The 16,272-nt window shown below is 25.9% G+C and overlaps 2 protein-coding genes and 1 pseudogene across 2 annotated transcripts; 1 reads left to right on the plus strand and 2 right to left on the minus strand.

Moving 5' to 3' along the window:
• The first annotated feature begins 1,235 nt into the window (after positions 1-1,235).
• On the plus strand, positions 1,236-2,094 carry LOC148566321 (kunitz-type trypsin inhibitor-like 2 protein). Its single transcript, XM_088488017.1, has one exon. The coding sequence runs from the start codon at positions 1,286-1,288 to the stop codon at positions 1,928-1,930; it is 645 nt and encodes a 214-aa protein (XP_088344143.1). The 5' UTR covers positions 1,236-1,285; the 3' UTR covers positions 1,931-2,094.
• A 1,547-nt stretch (positions 2,095-3,641) lies between these two features.
• On the minus strand, positions 3,642-4,577 carry LOC107644664 (kunitz-type trypsin inhibitor-like 1 protein). The gene has a single exon (XM_016348575.3). The coding sequence runs from the start codon at positions 4,504-4,506 to the stop codon at positions 3,811-3,813; it is 696 nt and encodes a 231-aa protein (XP_016204061.2). The 5' UTR covers positions 4,507-4,577; the 3' UTR covers positions 3,642-3,810.
• An 8,620-nt stretch (positions 4,578-13,197) lies between these two features.
• LOC148566322 (kunitz-type trypsin inhibitor-like 1 protein) lies at positions 13,198-14,010 on the minus strand (annotated as a pseudogene).
• Between the last annotated feature and the right edge of the window lie 2,262 nt (positions 14,011-16,272).

The raw sequence follows: 16,272 nt of genomic DNA on the forward strand, positions 1-16,272 counted from the left end.
AGATAAAATAGTTCCTGACAACTCTAATAGGGGACAAAATGATCCCTGACAACTCTAACAAGGAACAAAATGATTTCTGACCCCTTTATTCGAAACGACACTGTTCTTCCCCAATTTTTATCATATCTCGCATAACTTTAATATTCATACTCTCCTTCTTCACTTTCACAATCTTTTTTTCCATCTTTTCCTTTCTCCTCTTTAACTCCAAGATTAAGCCATGGTATAATTGTCACACGTGTCGCACTTACCTCAACATGTCATTGAGCACACACTTCCTAAGTCTTTGTGACTAGTACATCCACCTCCTCTGCACTTCACCCACGAGAAGCATCTACTTCCACATCTTCGATAACATCATCTCCAACCCCGACAACGTCCACGACATCCTCAAGACCAAGTTTCACAACTACTCCAAAGACACGCCTTTCTCCACTCTCTGGCAAGTAATATAGATTGTTGGACATTAGAACATCATGAGAAGATTCTCCTTCGACATCATATGCAAATTCTCATTTGAAATAGATACGGAGTGCTTCATTCTTTCTTTCTCGGAGTCCAAGTTGGCAGACAGTTTCGACCTCGCATCCAATCTATCAGTACAACGAGCAATGTCGCTGTTGCTGCTCATATGGAAACTGAAGCGATTACTGAACATTGGTTCGGAGAAGAAGTTAAAAGATGAAATTGGAGTAATGGACAACGTGGTCATAGAGATGATAGGACAGAGGAGGAGGGAGATGGCAATGACGACGACGGGTCTTAACAAATTAGACTTGCTGTCTAGATTCATGAGATCTATCGAAGACGACAAGTAGTTGAGAGATATAGTCATTAGTTTTCTGAGTATGAATTAGTTGAGAATAAGTTGAGAATTTTTCTTTTTGTGAACATTAAAGTTATAGAGTATGTATTGTGTAACTTGAAGTTACAGTGTTAGACTGTTAGTATTATGCGAGATATGATAAAAATTGGAAGAGAACAGTGTCGTTTCAGAATAGAGGAGATCAGGAACTATTTTGTCCCCTGTTAGAGTTGTTAGAAACTATTTTGTCTTTCGTTAAAGTTGACGGAGTAAAAGACCTCAGTGATTGATGGAATTAATTATTAGTGACTAATTGAATAATTAATTTTAGTTAAAAACAAAAGTGTCTGATCTAAAATTCTTTGACAACCAAAATCGATATATACTCTCATCTTAATAATCAATCTGACCATGCTATATAAATAGTCGTCCAAAACACAAAGAAAACAAGCTGATATACTCTCACTAATAATAAACACCATGAAAGAAGCAGCCCTCTTCGTCTTAGGCTTTATTTCCCTTTTAGCCTTCTCATGTTCCGAAATAGTGCTGGACCGGGATGGCGACCGGGTAGTCTCCGGTAGCCCATACTTTCTTGGCGCAATTCGATGGTACCCCGTACATAACTATGAACGCGGAATAACCCTCGGCGCAACCGGGAAACAGGTAGACCCGGTTACCATCCAAGTTGACGATTCCATATCCTACTTCGACGGCATCCCAGTGAGCTTCTCCATCGTTGGAACACCAGATCCCGGTGTACCAATCGCCACGGAATCTCCGTTAGAGATCAAGTTCACAGGCATAAACACACCGATCTCAACAACGTGGATGGCATTCGTTAACAGCGAGATTCAAAGCTTGAGCGTGGGAATTGGAGGTCCTGAAGAACACTCTGGGGAAGCAACAATTGGAAGCACGTTTAGTATCCAGAAAGACACAATTTCGTACATCCTTAGGTACAGTGTGCCAACTCCTGGAATAGGGAATGGAATAAACTACCTTTTTGGAAACGTTACGGATTTCAAACCAGGTGAGAGCCCTCTGGTTCTCACTCAGGACTTCCCCACCTTACACTTTGATATCTTCAAAGATAGACCTGGTCCCACTCATACTGTGGTTTGAATGAGTAGAGTCAGTTACTATGGAAGCTAAGCAAAACCTCATCATCATCAACATATGTATGTAACTAATAAGTGTGCTTCCCACGTAGCTAGTGAATGGCTCTGTATATGTAACTGTAAGAGGTCCTGTATCTATATGATGAATAAATGATTACTAGTTTATTACGTGTGTTTTGCATTTTTATTTGTTGGAAAAGTATTGGTAAAAAATTTCTAACCATCAAACTTTAAACAATTATAATTAATAATCATTAATTTTATATTTTTAAAAAATAAAATTTAAATAATTATTAATTAATGATAATTAATTAATATAGAATGTAATACAAAAATACTTGTTGACTTATAGTTATTAGTTAAATCTTTGTTAGTTGTTAATAATTAAATCCCTATTGGTTACCTGAGAAATTGTTGTTTGTTGATTGCTTATATATGCATGTGCCACCTTTGTATTGCCAATTTTAATTTTTAATTTAAAATACTTAACATGATTTAAGTAAAGAGGGATGAATACTTGAATAGGATTAGCAGTAATCTACCATCTGGTATATATATTATTATAAATTTTAAACGGGTAACCATTTTTTAAATATTTTTATTCGACTGAACACATTTATAAATTAAAATGTTTGCACACAAAAATATTTGAGTAATGCACGCTTAAAGCGGTATATTTTATATTAAGGCGAAAATTCATATATAAATATATTTATATAAAATTAATAGATAAAATTTATTAGATAATAATTTAGTCAAATATATTAAATTATTTTATGATTTTTAATTATTAACTTTGTTGCTGAATCCCTACCGTTAAAATAACAGAATCAAGTTAGTAGAAAAAGTTTTCAAAGAGATTTCATTCGTGAGGGCAAAAATGATTGCAAACCGATTTCAGCAAAGTGCAAGAGAAAAAAAAAAGAAAGTAAAATATATTTTTTATTTTTAAAATTCGTTAAAAATTTTTAAAATATCTTTTAATTTTATTTTTTTAATTTTATCCCAAAAAATTTTTATTTATGACAAATATATTTTTAACGGCTAATTTTTTAAAATGATATATATGAATTTATTTTATTTCGTAGTTTTTTATTATCATTTATTTTAGTTTATATCTTTTAATTATTATTGGAATAATTAAATAATGTTAAAATAAATAAATATATTTATAAAATATTACATATATAAAATTAAAATATTAAATTAAATTAAATAATTTTAAGTAAACAAGTTTCCAAAACAGAACAAGCAGCAAGCGCATATATATATATATATATATATATATATATATCTAAAGCCTTATACTAACAGGACCAGACTAATTAGGCCTCATAAGAGAAAATATAATTCAAGAATGTGTGGAATTGTCATGTATAAGCTAAAGAGAAATATTAGAATCTAATTATTAGTTGATATTTAGCTAATATTTACTTTTATATTATTAAAATTTGGAATTTAAAATTTTATAGTTAGCTGATGCTTAATTAGTTTTTTATACTTATTTTAAGAAAAAATATTAAGAATTAATTTTTAATTATTTAATTTAAAAATTTAGATATATAATTTAAGATTTAAATTTAAATATTTATAATTTGAAATTTAAAATTTATGATTAACAAAATAATTTTTAAAAAATCAATTGAAATTAACTAAAAAAATTAATTTCTTAACATTAGACTGCTGAGTCTCATAAACAAACAAGCGCCAATATATAAGAAAGCATTTTTTATTTATTACATTAGATAGTACATCATATGTTCAACGCAAGCATGCATGAGTTGAACTTTTGCTTCCAGCACCCAATAACAGAAACTTACATCATTATTATTCATTTCAAAGCATATCATGAACATAGCCATGATAGCTCTATACATGCTTGATTCAGTAGGCAACAGTCTTGATAATTCCAGAAGAGTCTGAATCGGTTTTTTCAAGCCCAAAGTAGAAGACGGGGTCACTCACGAGGTTACCAGCAGTAAGAACAAGAAGGGAAGCCGGATAGTTTTGAAGGTGGGTCCCAACATCAGAACAAAGAGGTGAACCCTGGAACATATAACAGAACATAAAATTGTATCCAACTTGAGACTCTCGGATGTTAAAATACCCAAATAGTGTATTTTGGTCAGGGTGGTCCAAAGGACCACCAATGCCCACAACCGCTTTTTGGGTCTCAATATTGTCACCATAAACCATCCATTGGGATGATGAAGCACACTCTAGTGGGTTCTCATCCGAGAACTCAATCTCCAATGGGACACCTTGGGGGACTATTTTGCCGGGGGTGTTTGCCCATTCCGGTATGTTGAACTTCACCGGAGAACCAAACATTAAACCCGTGGTGTATGCGACAGAAACTGGGCACGTTGAGTTCCCAGTTTTGCCGTGTATAAGTCCGCCGCCATGTGGGGTTGGGTTTCCAGGTGTAAGTTGCCGAATTTGGTAAGGGATACCGGTGACAACGTCGTTGCCATGAATGTCCTTCACAGGTATAAAAACAGTCTGTGAGTAGGCTAAAGGAAAGGCTAAGAGGAGGAGGAAAGAAAGGGTAAGTAGTGATGCTACTGCTTGTTTCTTCATGGTGATGAATCTATGCAAACTCTCAATAATTGAAGATTTGATGGTGTTTGTAGCAATTGAAGTTTTGGTTTGTGTGTTTTGGAGCCTGCTAGCTAAGCTCTATTTATAGATGCATGTCCACCTAGGGTTACTTCATTGAACTTTTTTTTAAATTACTAGATGTATGTTAAAATTAGTCGTTAAAATTAATTATTATATATTTATGTGTAAATATTTATATAATTTAATTTATTTTTAATATATATTTTATATTAATAACTAATAAATATTTAATTACTTCTGTATATAGTTTAAAATAATGAGGTTAACAACATTATTTTTTTAAGAAAAAATAAGTATTTCATAAAAATAATAAACATTTTTTAGGATAATTACAAATAATTATTTGATAGAATATTTTTATGGTGAATGATTATAAAAAAGTGTTTAATATTTCTAGTTACCAGTCATTATTGTTGAATAATTTCTAGAGCAATGCTAGGAGACTAGCAACTTTTGTAATTGGTAACCATCAAATAGTCATCAATGATGATTTAATGGTGTGAGATTGGTATGAGATTTCATCTAATGACTAACCTTTTTCTACTAATTATATACTGGCCAAAATTCAATAATATTACTGCCCCTAGACTTTTTCTTCTAGAAACAATGTTCTAAAATTATATGATTAATAAAGTCGTTTATATAATAAAGTATTTTATGAGCGTATAAATCTCTTTCTCCATCCCTAAAGAAGGATAAAACTTGTCTAATATAATTGTTGAATATATAGGCTATTAATCTATTATAAGTGTCCAAAGAAAATTAAAATTTTAATTAAGATTGTAAAAAATTATTCCATGCATATTCATTAAAGTTCAACTATTAAATTAATTATTATATATTTTATTAATTAAATAATTAGTTATTAAAATAATAAAATATATACAATATAATAATTAAATATATAATGAACAAAAAAATTATTTACAATAATATAATAATATTTTTTATAAAATCTCAAATACATTATTTTTATGATGAATAAGTATGTTTTAATATACACAATAATAGGAATGTAAATTGTTTTTTTAAAAAAAAGCTATATATATTGTTAATATTCACCCAAAAGAACTTAAAACATTTAAGTAGGCCAAATTAAAAATATCCTCAAAGGCCGTTTCTATTAAAAATATTACCTTTCCTCTTTACATGTGAAATATAATGAAATTTGAAATTCTTTAAAATAATCTTACAATTAGAAATAGTGAATCCAAAATAATTATTTAGGAACTAGTTAAATGTGTAATAGGACCTGCGTTACTTAAAGGTTATTCCCCTTTATCACAATGTCAGAAAAATCACTCTCTAGTGCTAATTTGAGCCCAACAAAACACGTGATTATACATATATCTCTTTTCTATGGAATTTAATCATATATATTCTTATGTGATTGTCATTGTCTATATATAGGTGCCTATTATATTGAGTTGAACTAGTTTATTATTGTAAATCTATAGATTTTAGTTCAATCCGATAAAAAAAAAAGAAAGTTGTTGATTTGAGTTTGAAAAAAGTATCAATCTATTAATAAGTGGGAATTGATTAGTAGATTTAACAATTTTAAATTCATAAAAAGTCACGTAATCCATCTAACATCAAAGTAAAAAATACACATAATTTTAGTTAACTGAAAATAAATTATTATTTTTTGTTTTAATAAAAAAGATGAAATAGATCAATAATATGAGGAGTTAACTTATTAGTCATTGATCTAAGTTACGAAAATTCTACACGTAACATTTTAAAGACACAGATAGTTATCCTAAATATATATGTATTAATTAAAAAACTAGGAGATTAAACTTATGGTGGGCCTTTCACGCCTTAACCAAACTCATTGAGAACTCTTCAATAAAAATTATTTTTTATCATATTATAATAATTAATTATTTTAATTTTTAAAATTTTTAATTAAATATTTATCTTTTATTTTATTTTATTTTATTTAGTTTTATTCTATTACTTTCTTTTTTTATTTTAAGTATAATAAAATGAAATAAAAAACTAAAAAAAAAGCAGCATATATCACAATTTATTTCGTATTTATTCTCTATATTATTATTTCATCATACTTTATCTTCCATAAAAAAATTTATCATTTTTTCAATCAATCTATCTTTAGAATATTTTTTTATTAAAAATAAAAAAATGACAATCAAATAAGGATGTAACTTCATAATCATGTTCTACTCATTTGGGTATAAAAGAGTCAAATAAAGAAAAGGAAAAAGAGAAGCAAAAGAAAAACACACATATTCGAAGGTAATTTAGAATTTTTTAAAATAATAAGAGTATCACTATAGCAATTTAGACCCAAATAAATTATTGTTAACTATAATCATCATATACTTCTTTCTCTCAATTTCAATTATAATATTCATTTTATTTTATTTTATTAAAGTAAATTTATCTCTATCTCTACTCTACAGTCTTCATCGTTTCTATTTCCGTTGCTCTATTCTTGGAAGATCACAACTATGAACATTCTCAACCTCGTTCTTTTGTCTTGAGTTTTAAAACTTGAACACTTAGCTTAGAGATGTTCTTGACGCCAAGATGTATGTTAAATAAAGATGGAGAGATATCAAATTATCAATGGTATTGCGGTGCTTTTTTTTCCATAATCCAAATCTATTTGAAAATTGCCTCATTCCACTATTATTGCTAGCTTTGTGTTTCGTCGTTGAGAAAAAAGGTATGGATTGATCGCTTTGGCTAATTAAACATACGATAACAAACAAATGAATATCAAGTTTTAATTTGTTTAATTTCTTTTTTTGCATTTAATGATTGATTTTTTTATGTATATAATATTTTTATATTTTTTTATTCAATTCACAACAAAATACTATCTATTTTGATTTGTATTTCTATTTTTTATTTTTAAAATTAAAAAAAAAAAGAACACTTCGTTTATCTTTATTCAATTCTTGTCTTCCAAGTGCAGTTTTCATCGCCTTGTCACCGCATTTTCTCCCTCTACAGCCATGCTATAATAAATTCTATTATGATATATCGACTGTATGGATTTAGAATTATTGTAATCTTTTTCGTATAGATTTTTATTCTCTAGGATGAGCTGTACCTTCTCTGATGAACAGCTTCTCTATAAACTCTAGGAAGATTTTCAAGTGTACTGTCATATCAGTATATCAGTAATTTTTAATTGTTGATTTTAATTATATATATTATATATATATTTTTATAATTAAAATAAACGATTAAAAATAACTAAAATACTAGTATGACGGTAGACTTAAAAATTTTTTTAAACTCTATCAAGTGCAGGAAAGATTATAAATACTTATATATTTAAAACGTGAATTAACATAGATATATTTTATCTTATATTAAAATTTCATCTTTAATTTTTTGAGAGAGAGAGAGAGTCCCACACAAGACAAGTAGACAACCGTATCAATTAATTAGTTTATCCTAGTAATAATTGAATTATTCACATTAAAGGCACAATCATGTTATTATATATATATATATATATATATATAAACGTGTTTTTCGTTTTCCGAGATTTGGTCACTAAGAATAATAAGTCAATTGTCGCATACGTCTTTTAGTGTAAGATTTTTTTTTATTTGGAGTTTGAAATATAATATCAAAATTTTTTATATCAACTATATCAAATTTGTTTTTTTTCTTTTCCTAACAGTAATAATTGCATGTGACACATGTTTGTATATATACAGTGCAAGTTTATATTAAAATGAATTTTATAATGTCTATAATTTAATGTTTAATTTTTGTTTAATTTATTTTTAAAATTTTAAATATTTAATAATGATTTATTTTATATTTTAAAATTAAATATTAATTTTTAATTTTTTTAATAAATTAAATAAATATTGTTAAATATTATAATAATTATTTTATATTAATTAATACGAATTTATCATGACATGTTTGTAGCTATTTAATTAATTATTGTTGTTGCATATATGGGGAATAATGGTTATTGTCGTTTGGGATATGATATGGATAACAGAGAAACTGAGGAACTAGTCTTTATTGATAATGTAATTTACTAAGTTTTTCTTTTTTCTTTTCGTTAATGGAAAAAAAAAAGAAAAAAAGAGAGTAAGAATCTTAAAGAGCGCATAAAGACATACAAGAGTTTTATTCGTATTCTAACCCAAACAACTAGAGCGTCTAACAAAAATAAGGGGTTTAATCTATAAAAGGGCTTTTAATTTGTGGCCGATCTCTTTAAAGAGGTCGGACGCGCTGACAAAGGATTGAACCGTCTTTTTAAATCTCTCTATTTATTTTTATATTTTTTAAAAGATAGATTTTAACAACTTTAAGATAAAGGGAACGATTATTCTCTAATAAAAGTGGAATTATTTCAATAAAAGTGGTTAATATTTTACTATAAATACACTGCCGTCCCTCATATATAATTTATGTTCTAATCTATTAAAAATTTGTCTAAAATTTTTGCTGACGTAAATATTAGAGTCTCTTTATGAAGAATTCAAACAGCGGCACGTACTTCGACACTAAACAAGTTGGACGCTGCCTCACAAGAGACATAAATCTCACGTTCAGGCCCAAATCAACGTTTTAAGTAACTTTCGGAATAAATTTTATTGTTTGTGATACATAAAAAAAGGAAATTCATGTTATAGGAGCGAGAATAATTTTATGAGACAATTTGGGAGAGATGTTTCGTGAAGATGGAGAAGGGATTTTTTTATAAATTAAATTTTATATTTATACTTATATATGCATTTTCAAATTATTTATATTTCTATACTCTATTATTTATCTAGTTTATATTAAGTGAGTGATAGATATACATATATTACGTTTATATAATTTTATTATTTATTTTATTTACACTATAAATGAGATATATAAAAAAAGTATTTTTATAATATTATTTAAAATAATTTATTAGATAAAATCAATGCAATTTATTATAATTTGTTGGTTAAATTAGCAAACGACAGAGAGAGATAGAATCATCAAAAATTTGATAGAGAATAAGTATTTTTTATTAACTCTTTTGTATAAGTGTTGCAGGACGTAAAAATATTTTCGGAGGATCAGACGTCACAAGTTACAATATCATTAGAATTATTTGGAGAAACTTAATTTCACTTAGAGTAGAGTTATTTGTTTGGTTGTCTTGATAAATAGAATTAATACCAAGAAAAAATTGAGTAGAATGAGAATTATTCACTAAAAAAATAATATTTGTGTATTATATAAAAAATGTTAAATATATTCATTAATTATTTTTTGATTTGTGAATTTACTTAGTAAATATGATGGATGACTATCTAATTTTAGAAAGATTTGGTTTTTTTAGGCATGTTGAAGGAACATTTTGAGATTCTTGCATAATGCATACCATGAATCCATGATAATGAAATTCTTGCATTATTACACAATTTATTTAAAAGAGTTATTTAAATAAAGATACTTAAAACATTTTTTTTAAAGATATTTTTCAATAATTAAAATTTAATATATATTTTTATTAAAATAATTTACGTGTATTTTCTTGAGAGCACTTCAAAATACAAATTGTTTTAAGGAATAACGGTTAATTAACATATAATTTAAAACACACATCTCTAAAACATTTTATATATTATTAAGAATATAGAATTTACGTTTTTAAAATTAGTTTAAGAAAATGAGATAATATTACTAATTACTCACTCTTTATTTTATTTAAATAAAAAACCTGTTCATGAAGTGTTCCAATAAAGGGAATTTAACTCATATGGTGGCGGTGCGGTAATGGTTGAAAATTTACCTCAAGTTTGAATCTCGTCAATATAGCAAGAAATATTACAAACAAGAGAAAAATCTAATTACAACTTAGAACTGTGCCATTACGAATAAACGTAGCCTAATTTGGGGGAGAAAACAAACGCGTGCGAAAAGGATTAAGAAGGTAGAGAACAATGTGTGGCAATGTTTTTGAACATTATTATCATAATCGAATCGGTTCAGATTATTGAATTATTGGGTTATTAATTTAATTGGTGTATCACAGATTGAATTAGTTGATTCCATCATAATTAAATAATTACATCAAATTTTTTTATTTTCATAATAAATATATTTTTTTAATTTTTAATTTATATTTAATTAATTATTATTTTTAAATTTTAATAACTCATCAATTAGTTTATATTTATTATACTCTTCAAATATTTAAAAATTTAAATTTATTATACTCTTTAAATATTTATAAAAAAATAAAAATGACAATCATACAAATAAAAAATCTATTGTAGTTAATAAAATATTGTTTTTCCTTTAAATTTATAAATATAATTTAATTTTATTTAAATAATATATTTAATAAAAAAATATGTATAAAAAATAATTTTTTTTTTTAGCTTAACCGCGGATTTAACTGGGTCCATTTAAATCGATTTTGAATGAATTTGATTGAATTTTATCATGTTTATTTGACAAATTTTGATTGAATTAATTATTTAATCTATTCAATGATGATCCAAAGTTTTCAATCTGACCAACCGAATCGAACCAGATTTAATAAACGTTTTTGGACCCTCTCAAAAGTCTTAATCATAGTCATAGTGCAATTTTTTTTTGGGGGTAAAATAATATATAGTAGATAGTTGTCCCTTCGGAGTCATCCGATAAAATTGGAACCATACGGGAAAAATAATAGATAGTATGAAATTAGTCCCAAACGTGGTGCACGAGATTGGCTTTTTATTTATAATTAAATATATTTTATAAATTATATATGCAAAGCTATACAATTTGAGAAAATAAAAAATTAATTAAGATTTAACCAATAAAAAAATATAAATAAAAAACTTTTAATTAACCAATCAATTTTAAATAACTGTAATTAATAATTATTATTAATTTTATATTTTTAAAAAATTAAAATTTAAATAATTACTAATTAAAAATAATTAATTAGTATAAAATATAATTTAAAAATACTTATTAATTTACTATTGACTAAATTTTTATTAGTTACCTAGCAGAATTGCCAATAAAATGCAACAGGATTGACAAACAAGAAAAATCGTCACGTCCTTCTGTTCCGGTTAATTGTGCTTAGATACATTTCTTTCTACTAATATATTACTTTGTTTAAATATATAATTATTTAATATTGAAGGGGAAATTATGGTATAATCAATATTATTTAATTTATATAGTTAAATATTAAGACTGAGTTTCAGCCAACTCTCAAGTTCTTAGAACTTCTTTAAACATTATTGGGCTTCTATTAACTAATGAGTTCTTAATTTTATTATATTAAAAAAAGTTGAATAGAACCAATTTGGTTTAGTCATCAAATAGTCTATTTATTCGTATATTTAAATAAATATTAAAATTTGAATCATGCTTTAATTTATATATATACAGTTTTTTATTAATTAATAATAAATTTTTAAATAAAATTTTAATTTATAATAAATTAATTTTTAACTTGCTGAAGAAGACATATTATTGGACAAAAAAAAAAGAATAGATATATAATTTAGTAATTTTAAAGAAATTATTATGGCGTTCATCATGTTATTAGACTTTAAACTTAATAGTTTTTTTTTTTTTCACAGTACTTTAAACTTAATAGTTATCCGTGTACGTTAAATGTTAGTCTAGATCAGTTTAGATTATATGGTAACGATCCAAGTCCATTACTTGACGGAAATTATATGATTAGTTTAAATTATGCTAACTATAAACCCCATTAGTTGACAGAAATTATTTGTTGTGGAATTTTGGTAAATAGATTCTGTACCTTTTCATATAAAAAAAAAATATGATCCAATACCCATTGGGCCGTTGCTTCGGCGCATAAAGCAAAAATTATTCGGCTTCGTACACAAGATAATTATTCACATAAAAATAATTTTATCTAAAAATAATTAATAATTAAAAATTATTAGATAAATTTAATATATTTAATTAAATTTATTTATATAATATATATTTTTATTTATGTGTGAGAACTAAAGTTTTGTATTAATAGGATGAGATTGAATTTTTTTTAATTTTTTTATTTAAGGGAATAAAATATAATTTTTTATTATTACATATTTTATAGATAGAATTAAGAAGAAATATATAAAAAAATTAAAAAAATTAAAATTTATAATTTATACCAACAATTAAAAAAATTGAGAGAATATATTTTTTCGAAGAAAAAGGGATCAATATTCACATTTTGTATGTATATTATTGTTCATGCCGCATGTATTCAATGCTTTACATTATTGGTTGAAAAAGAGGGTACAAGATAAGCTAACAATAAGAACCATATAAGTATGACGCATTATTTTTCAATCTATATATAATGAAAATAGAATAAGTATACAATGTGTATAATGGGCTGATTTTTTGACCTAATAAAAAAAGTAACTATTGATTATCGTACAGATTTGAACATCTAGAGTAAAATACTACTAATTTATCAAACATAATACACTTATACTATCCAAAATAACTATTAGAATATCAGGGATAATAAACATCTGTTATCCTACTGAATCGCTTTAAATAAACATCCGATACTTTAATTTTAATTTGAAATTAATCCCATTATATACATTGTACGGAACATGTATTCGCTCCTTAAATTTCCTTTCAAATACATGAATAATGGACATTATTTCATTGAAACTATATGGTGGCGTCATCAACATTGGTGGCATCTACAAACACAATTTGAAAAGGATCATTGTTATTAGTCAAAACCAAACGCCTTCCATCTTCATCATCGTACCTTCCAACATCAGAGCAAGTAGCACCACTTATATTGGGACAAAACACAAGCTTGTAACTCAAATCATCATGTCTCTCAATGATAAACCTACCATTGATCAATTTCTTGCCCTCATGATCCCCAACACCACCAATACCAATCCAATCTCTTGGGAATTCGCCGTCTCCGACCACCACCACCCACTTTGAAGATTCCGCACACTCGGGCCTCTCTTCAAATGATATGTCTAGTGGCGTCGTGTCTGTGAAGATGATACCAGGACTTATTCCTGGTATCGTAAATTCCACAGACATGCTATTTATAACTGCAAGACAGTGACTAGACACGTTGAGTCAGGGATGGAGCTAGATGAAAGATTAGAGATGGGCAAAAAATATTTATATAATAAAATAAGACTAAAATAAAATTTTAAGGGGGCTAAACTAAAATTTACATATAATTTACATGTAAAAAATTAAAATTAGGGAACCATTGCCCCTTTTGTTACAATGTAGCTCTGCCCCTGCGTTGAGTTTCCGATCCTTCCAAGCCTAACTCCTCCGCCCGCCGCGCCAAAGATAGCTGGTTTGATATAGAGACTTTGCCCTGGGAAAATAGGGTTTCCATTTGATATCTACCATTTGTTCAACTGCAGCGTAAGAGAAGGATGGTTGAATGTAGGTGATTAGGGCAAAGAGAAAAGAAAGAGTTATGAGTAATGTTGGCTTCATGATTTATATATCAAGAAGAAAGTTTTGTTATATTTATTTGTGTTCATGCCCTTAATAAGGTCTTAACCTCTATTTAAAGTATTTATAGAGTTACAAGAGTTACATGTTTGAGAGAGTACGTATAGTGTGCGTGTGAATCTAAAACATCGGATGCATGCATGGAAAAATAGTATATATTTCTTTTTCCCAAATTGACACTCAAGTTCAAATTTATAAAATATTTTTTATTATGTTAAAATAAATATGTACACATTGGTTACTATTAGAATCTTTTGTATTAGCATCAAACTTTTGTGATGGATTTTTATGGGTTAATAATGAATATCAATGTTACTAACGAAATTAACTACGAATATTATTGGACAATAAAAATAGAAGAGAGTTAGGGACAGTGACGGATTCAGAAAATTTTGATAGTGGGAAAAAATTGATATAACATGATAATAATTTCTATAATAAAAATAATGTGTATATAAAAAAATTAAATATTAAATTATCTATTAGCCACTATATATCTATGTATAAATACATGTATTGTTTAACTTATTTTTAATGTGTATTTTATATTTTAATATATATTTTATACAGATAATTATTTTTTATGTATATATAACATGATTATTGTTATGATTATATTTTGTTATTGTAAAATATGATTAGCCTTCAAAATATCTAATATACAAATTAAAACACTAAAATAGTAATTTAAATAATATCTAATTTAAAATTTTATTCTTTTAGGTTTTATATTTTTAAAAAATTAATTAATTTTTTTCTTAATACTACCATCAAACTTTCTCTCTTTCCATATATATTACTGAACAATTATTTAAAAATTCACTCCCCAACACAATTAGAAGCCGACTCTTATTGATATTCATAGTTAAAAAAGTTCTTTCAATTAATATAGTTGCTACGCAAAAATTAAAACTAATTTGAAAAAAAGATAAATAATATTTTTTTGAATTGATTTTTAAAAAAAATATTAATTTCGTTTAAATATGAGAATTGATCATTCTAACGAATATCTAATATAAAATTTTTAAATTGACGATTAAGTACTAAAAATTGAGTAAAAGATTATTGTGATGTCAAATTTAATAATCTAATGGGGACAAATAAATATTATTATCATATACTACTAAAAAAATTCCAAATTCTAGTGGGAGCGTTTGCCCCCACACCAATATACTTGGAACCGTCCCTAGTTAGGGGTTAGTATAGATTTTGTAATTTATAATTATTAATTAATTATTATTAATATTTTAATGGTATAAAATTATATTTAATGATATGGAATTACTCACTTTTTTTTGCTGGTTAAATAGTAACCAAATTTTAATAAATACTGGTCTTTTAGACTTTCTGATAAAAATATTGTCACTAATAATGCAAAAAATTATAGTACGGAAGATAATTGCAAATAATTGTCTCATTTGTTTTAGCTCATTTAGGATTGAAATAGTATACTTTTAAATTTTAATATAAGACTTAGTTAGTTAAAACACTTTTGCATACAAAATAATAATAATAATAATAATAATAATAATAATAAATATTACTATTATTATTATTATTATTATTATTAGTAGTAGTAGTAGTAGTAGTAGTAGTAGTAGGTATTCCATTTGATATATATTGTGTTTTTATGTGTAAGAAAATACTTGTAAATAGAAATACTATATGATGATAAATAGAAAATAGCCCATGTGTTGGTACTTGGTAGAGTATGTTCCGTGCGGTTTTTATATGATTGAAAATAATAAAGGAACGATAAACGGCATAAACCCATTGATTGAAAAAAGTGGAACATAACATAATATATATATTATATAATATAATATAAAAGTAATATTAGAAAAAAAATTTTTAATTATTTTATTTAATTTAAAATATTTATTATAATTTAATATATATAATATCTAAAATTATATATTCATTATATTTAATATTATGTATTTATTTTAAAAATAATTAATAAATATAAAATAAAATAACTTTAAATTAATTTCAGCTGATTTTTATTATCTTAGATAGATAGATAAGTTAGTAGGACTTATTAAAATTTGGCTGATTTTAGTATATAAATAGTATTTTTATAGATTAAAACTTGGAATATTTTAGTAGAATTTGATATATTTAGGTTGAATTGTTATTGAAAACATTAAAAAATAGAAAAAAGACAGAGAAAATTTTAATTAGGTTAAACAAACCAACTCCTTTAATTTATAGGTTAACCAGTTCAAGTTCGTTACACTACAA

The sequence above is a fragment of the Arachis ipaensis genome, chromosome B5 (genome assembly GCF_059453495.1).
Source record: "Arachis ipaensis isolate K30076 ecotype BB chromosome B5, ASM5945349v1, whole genome shotgun sequence".
NCBI lineage: Eukaryota > Viridiplantae > Streptophyta > Magnoliopsida > Fabales > Fabaceae > Arachis > Arachis ipaensis.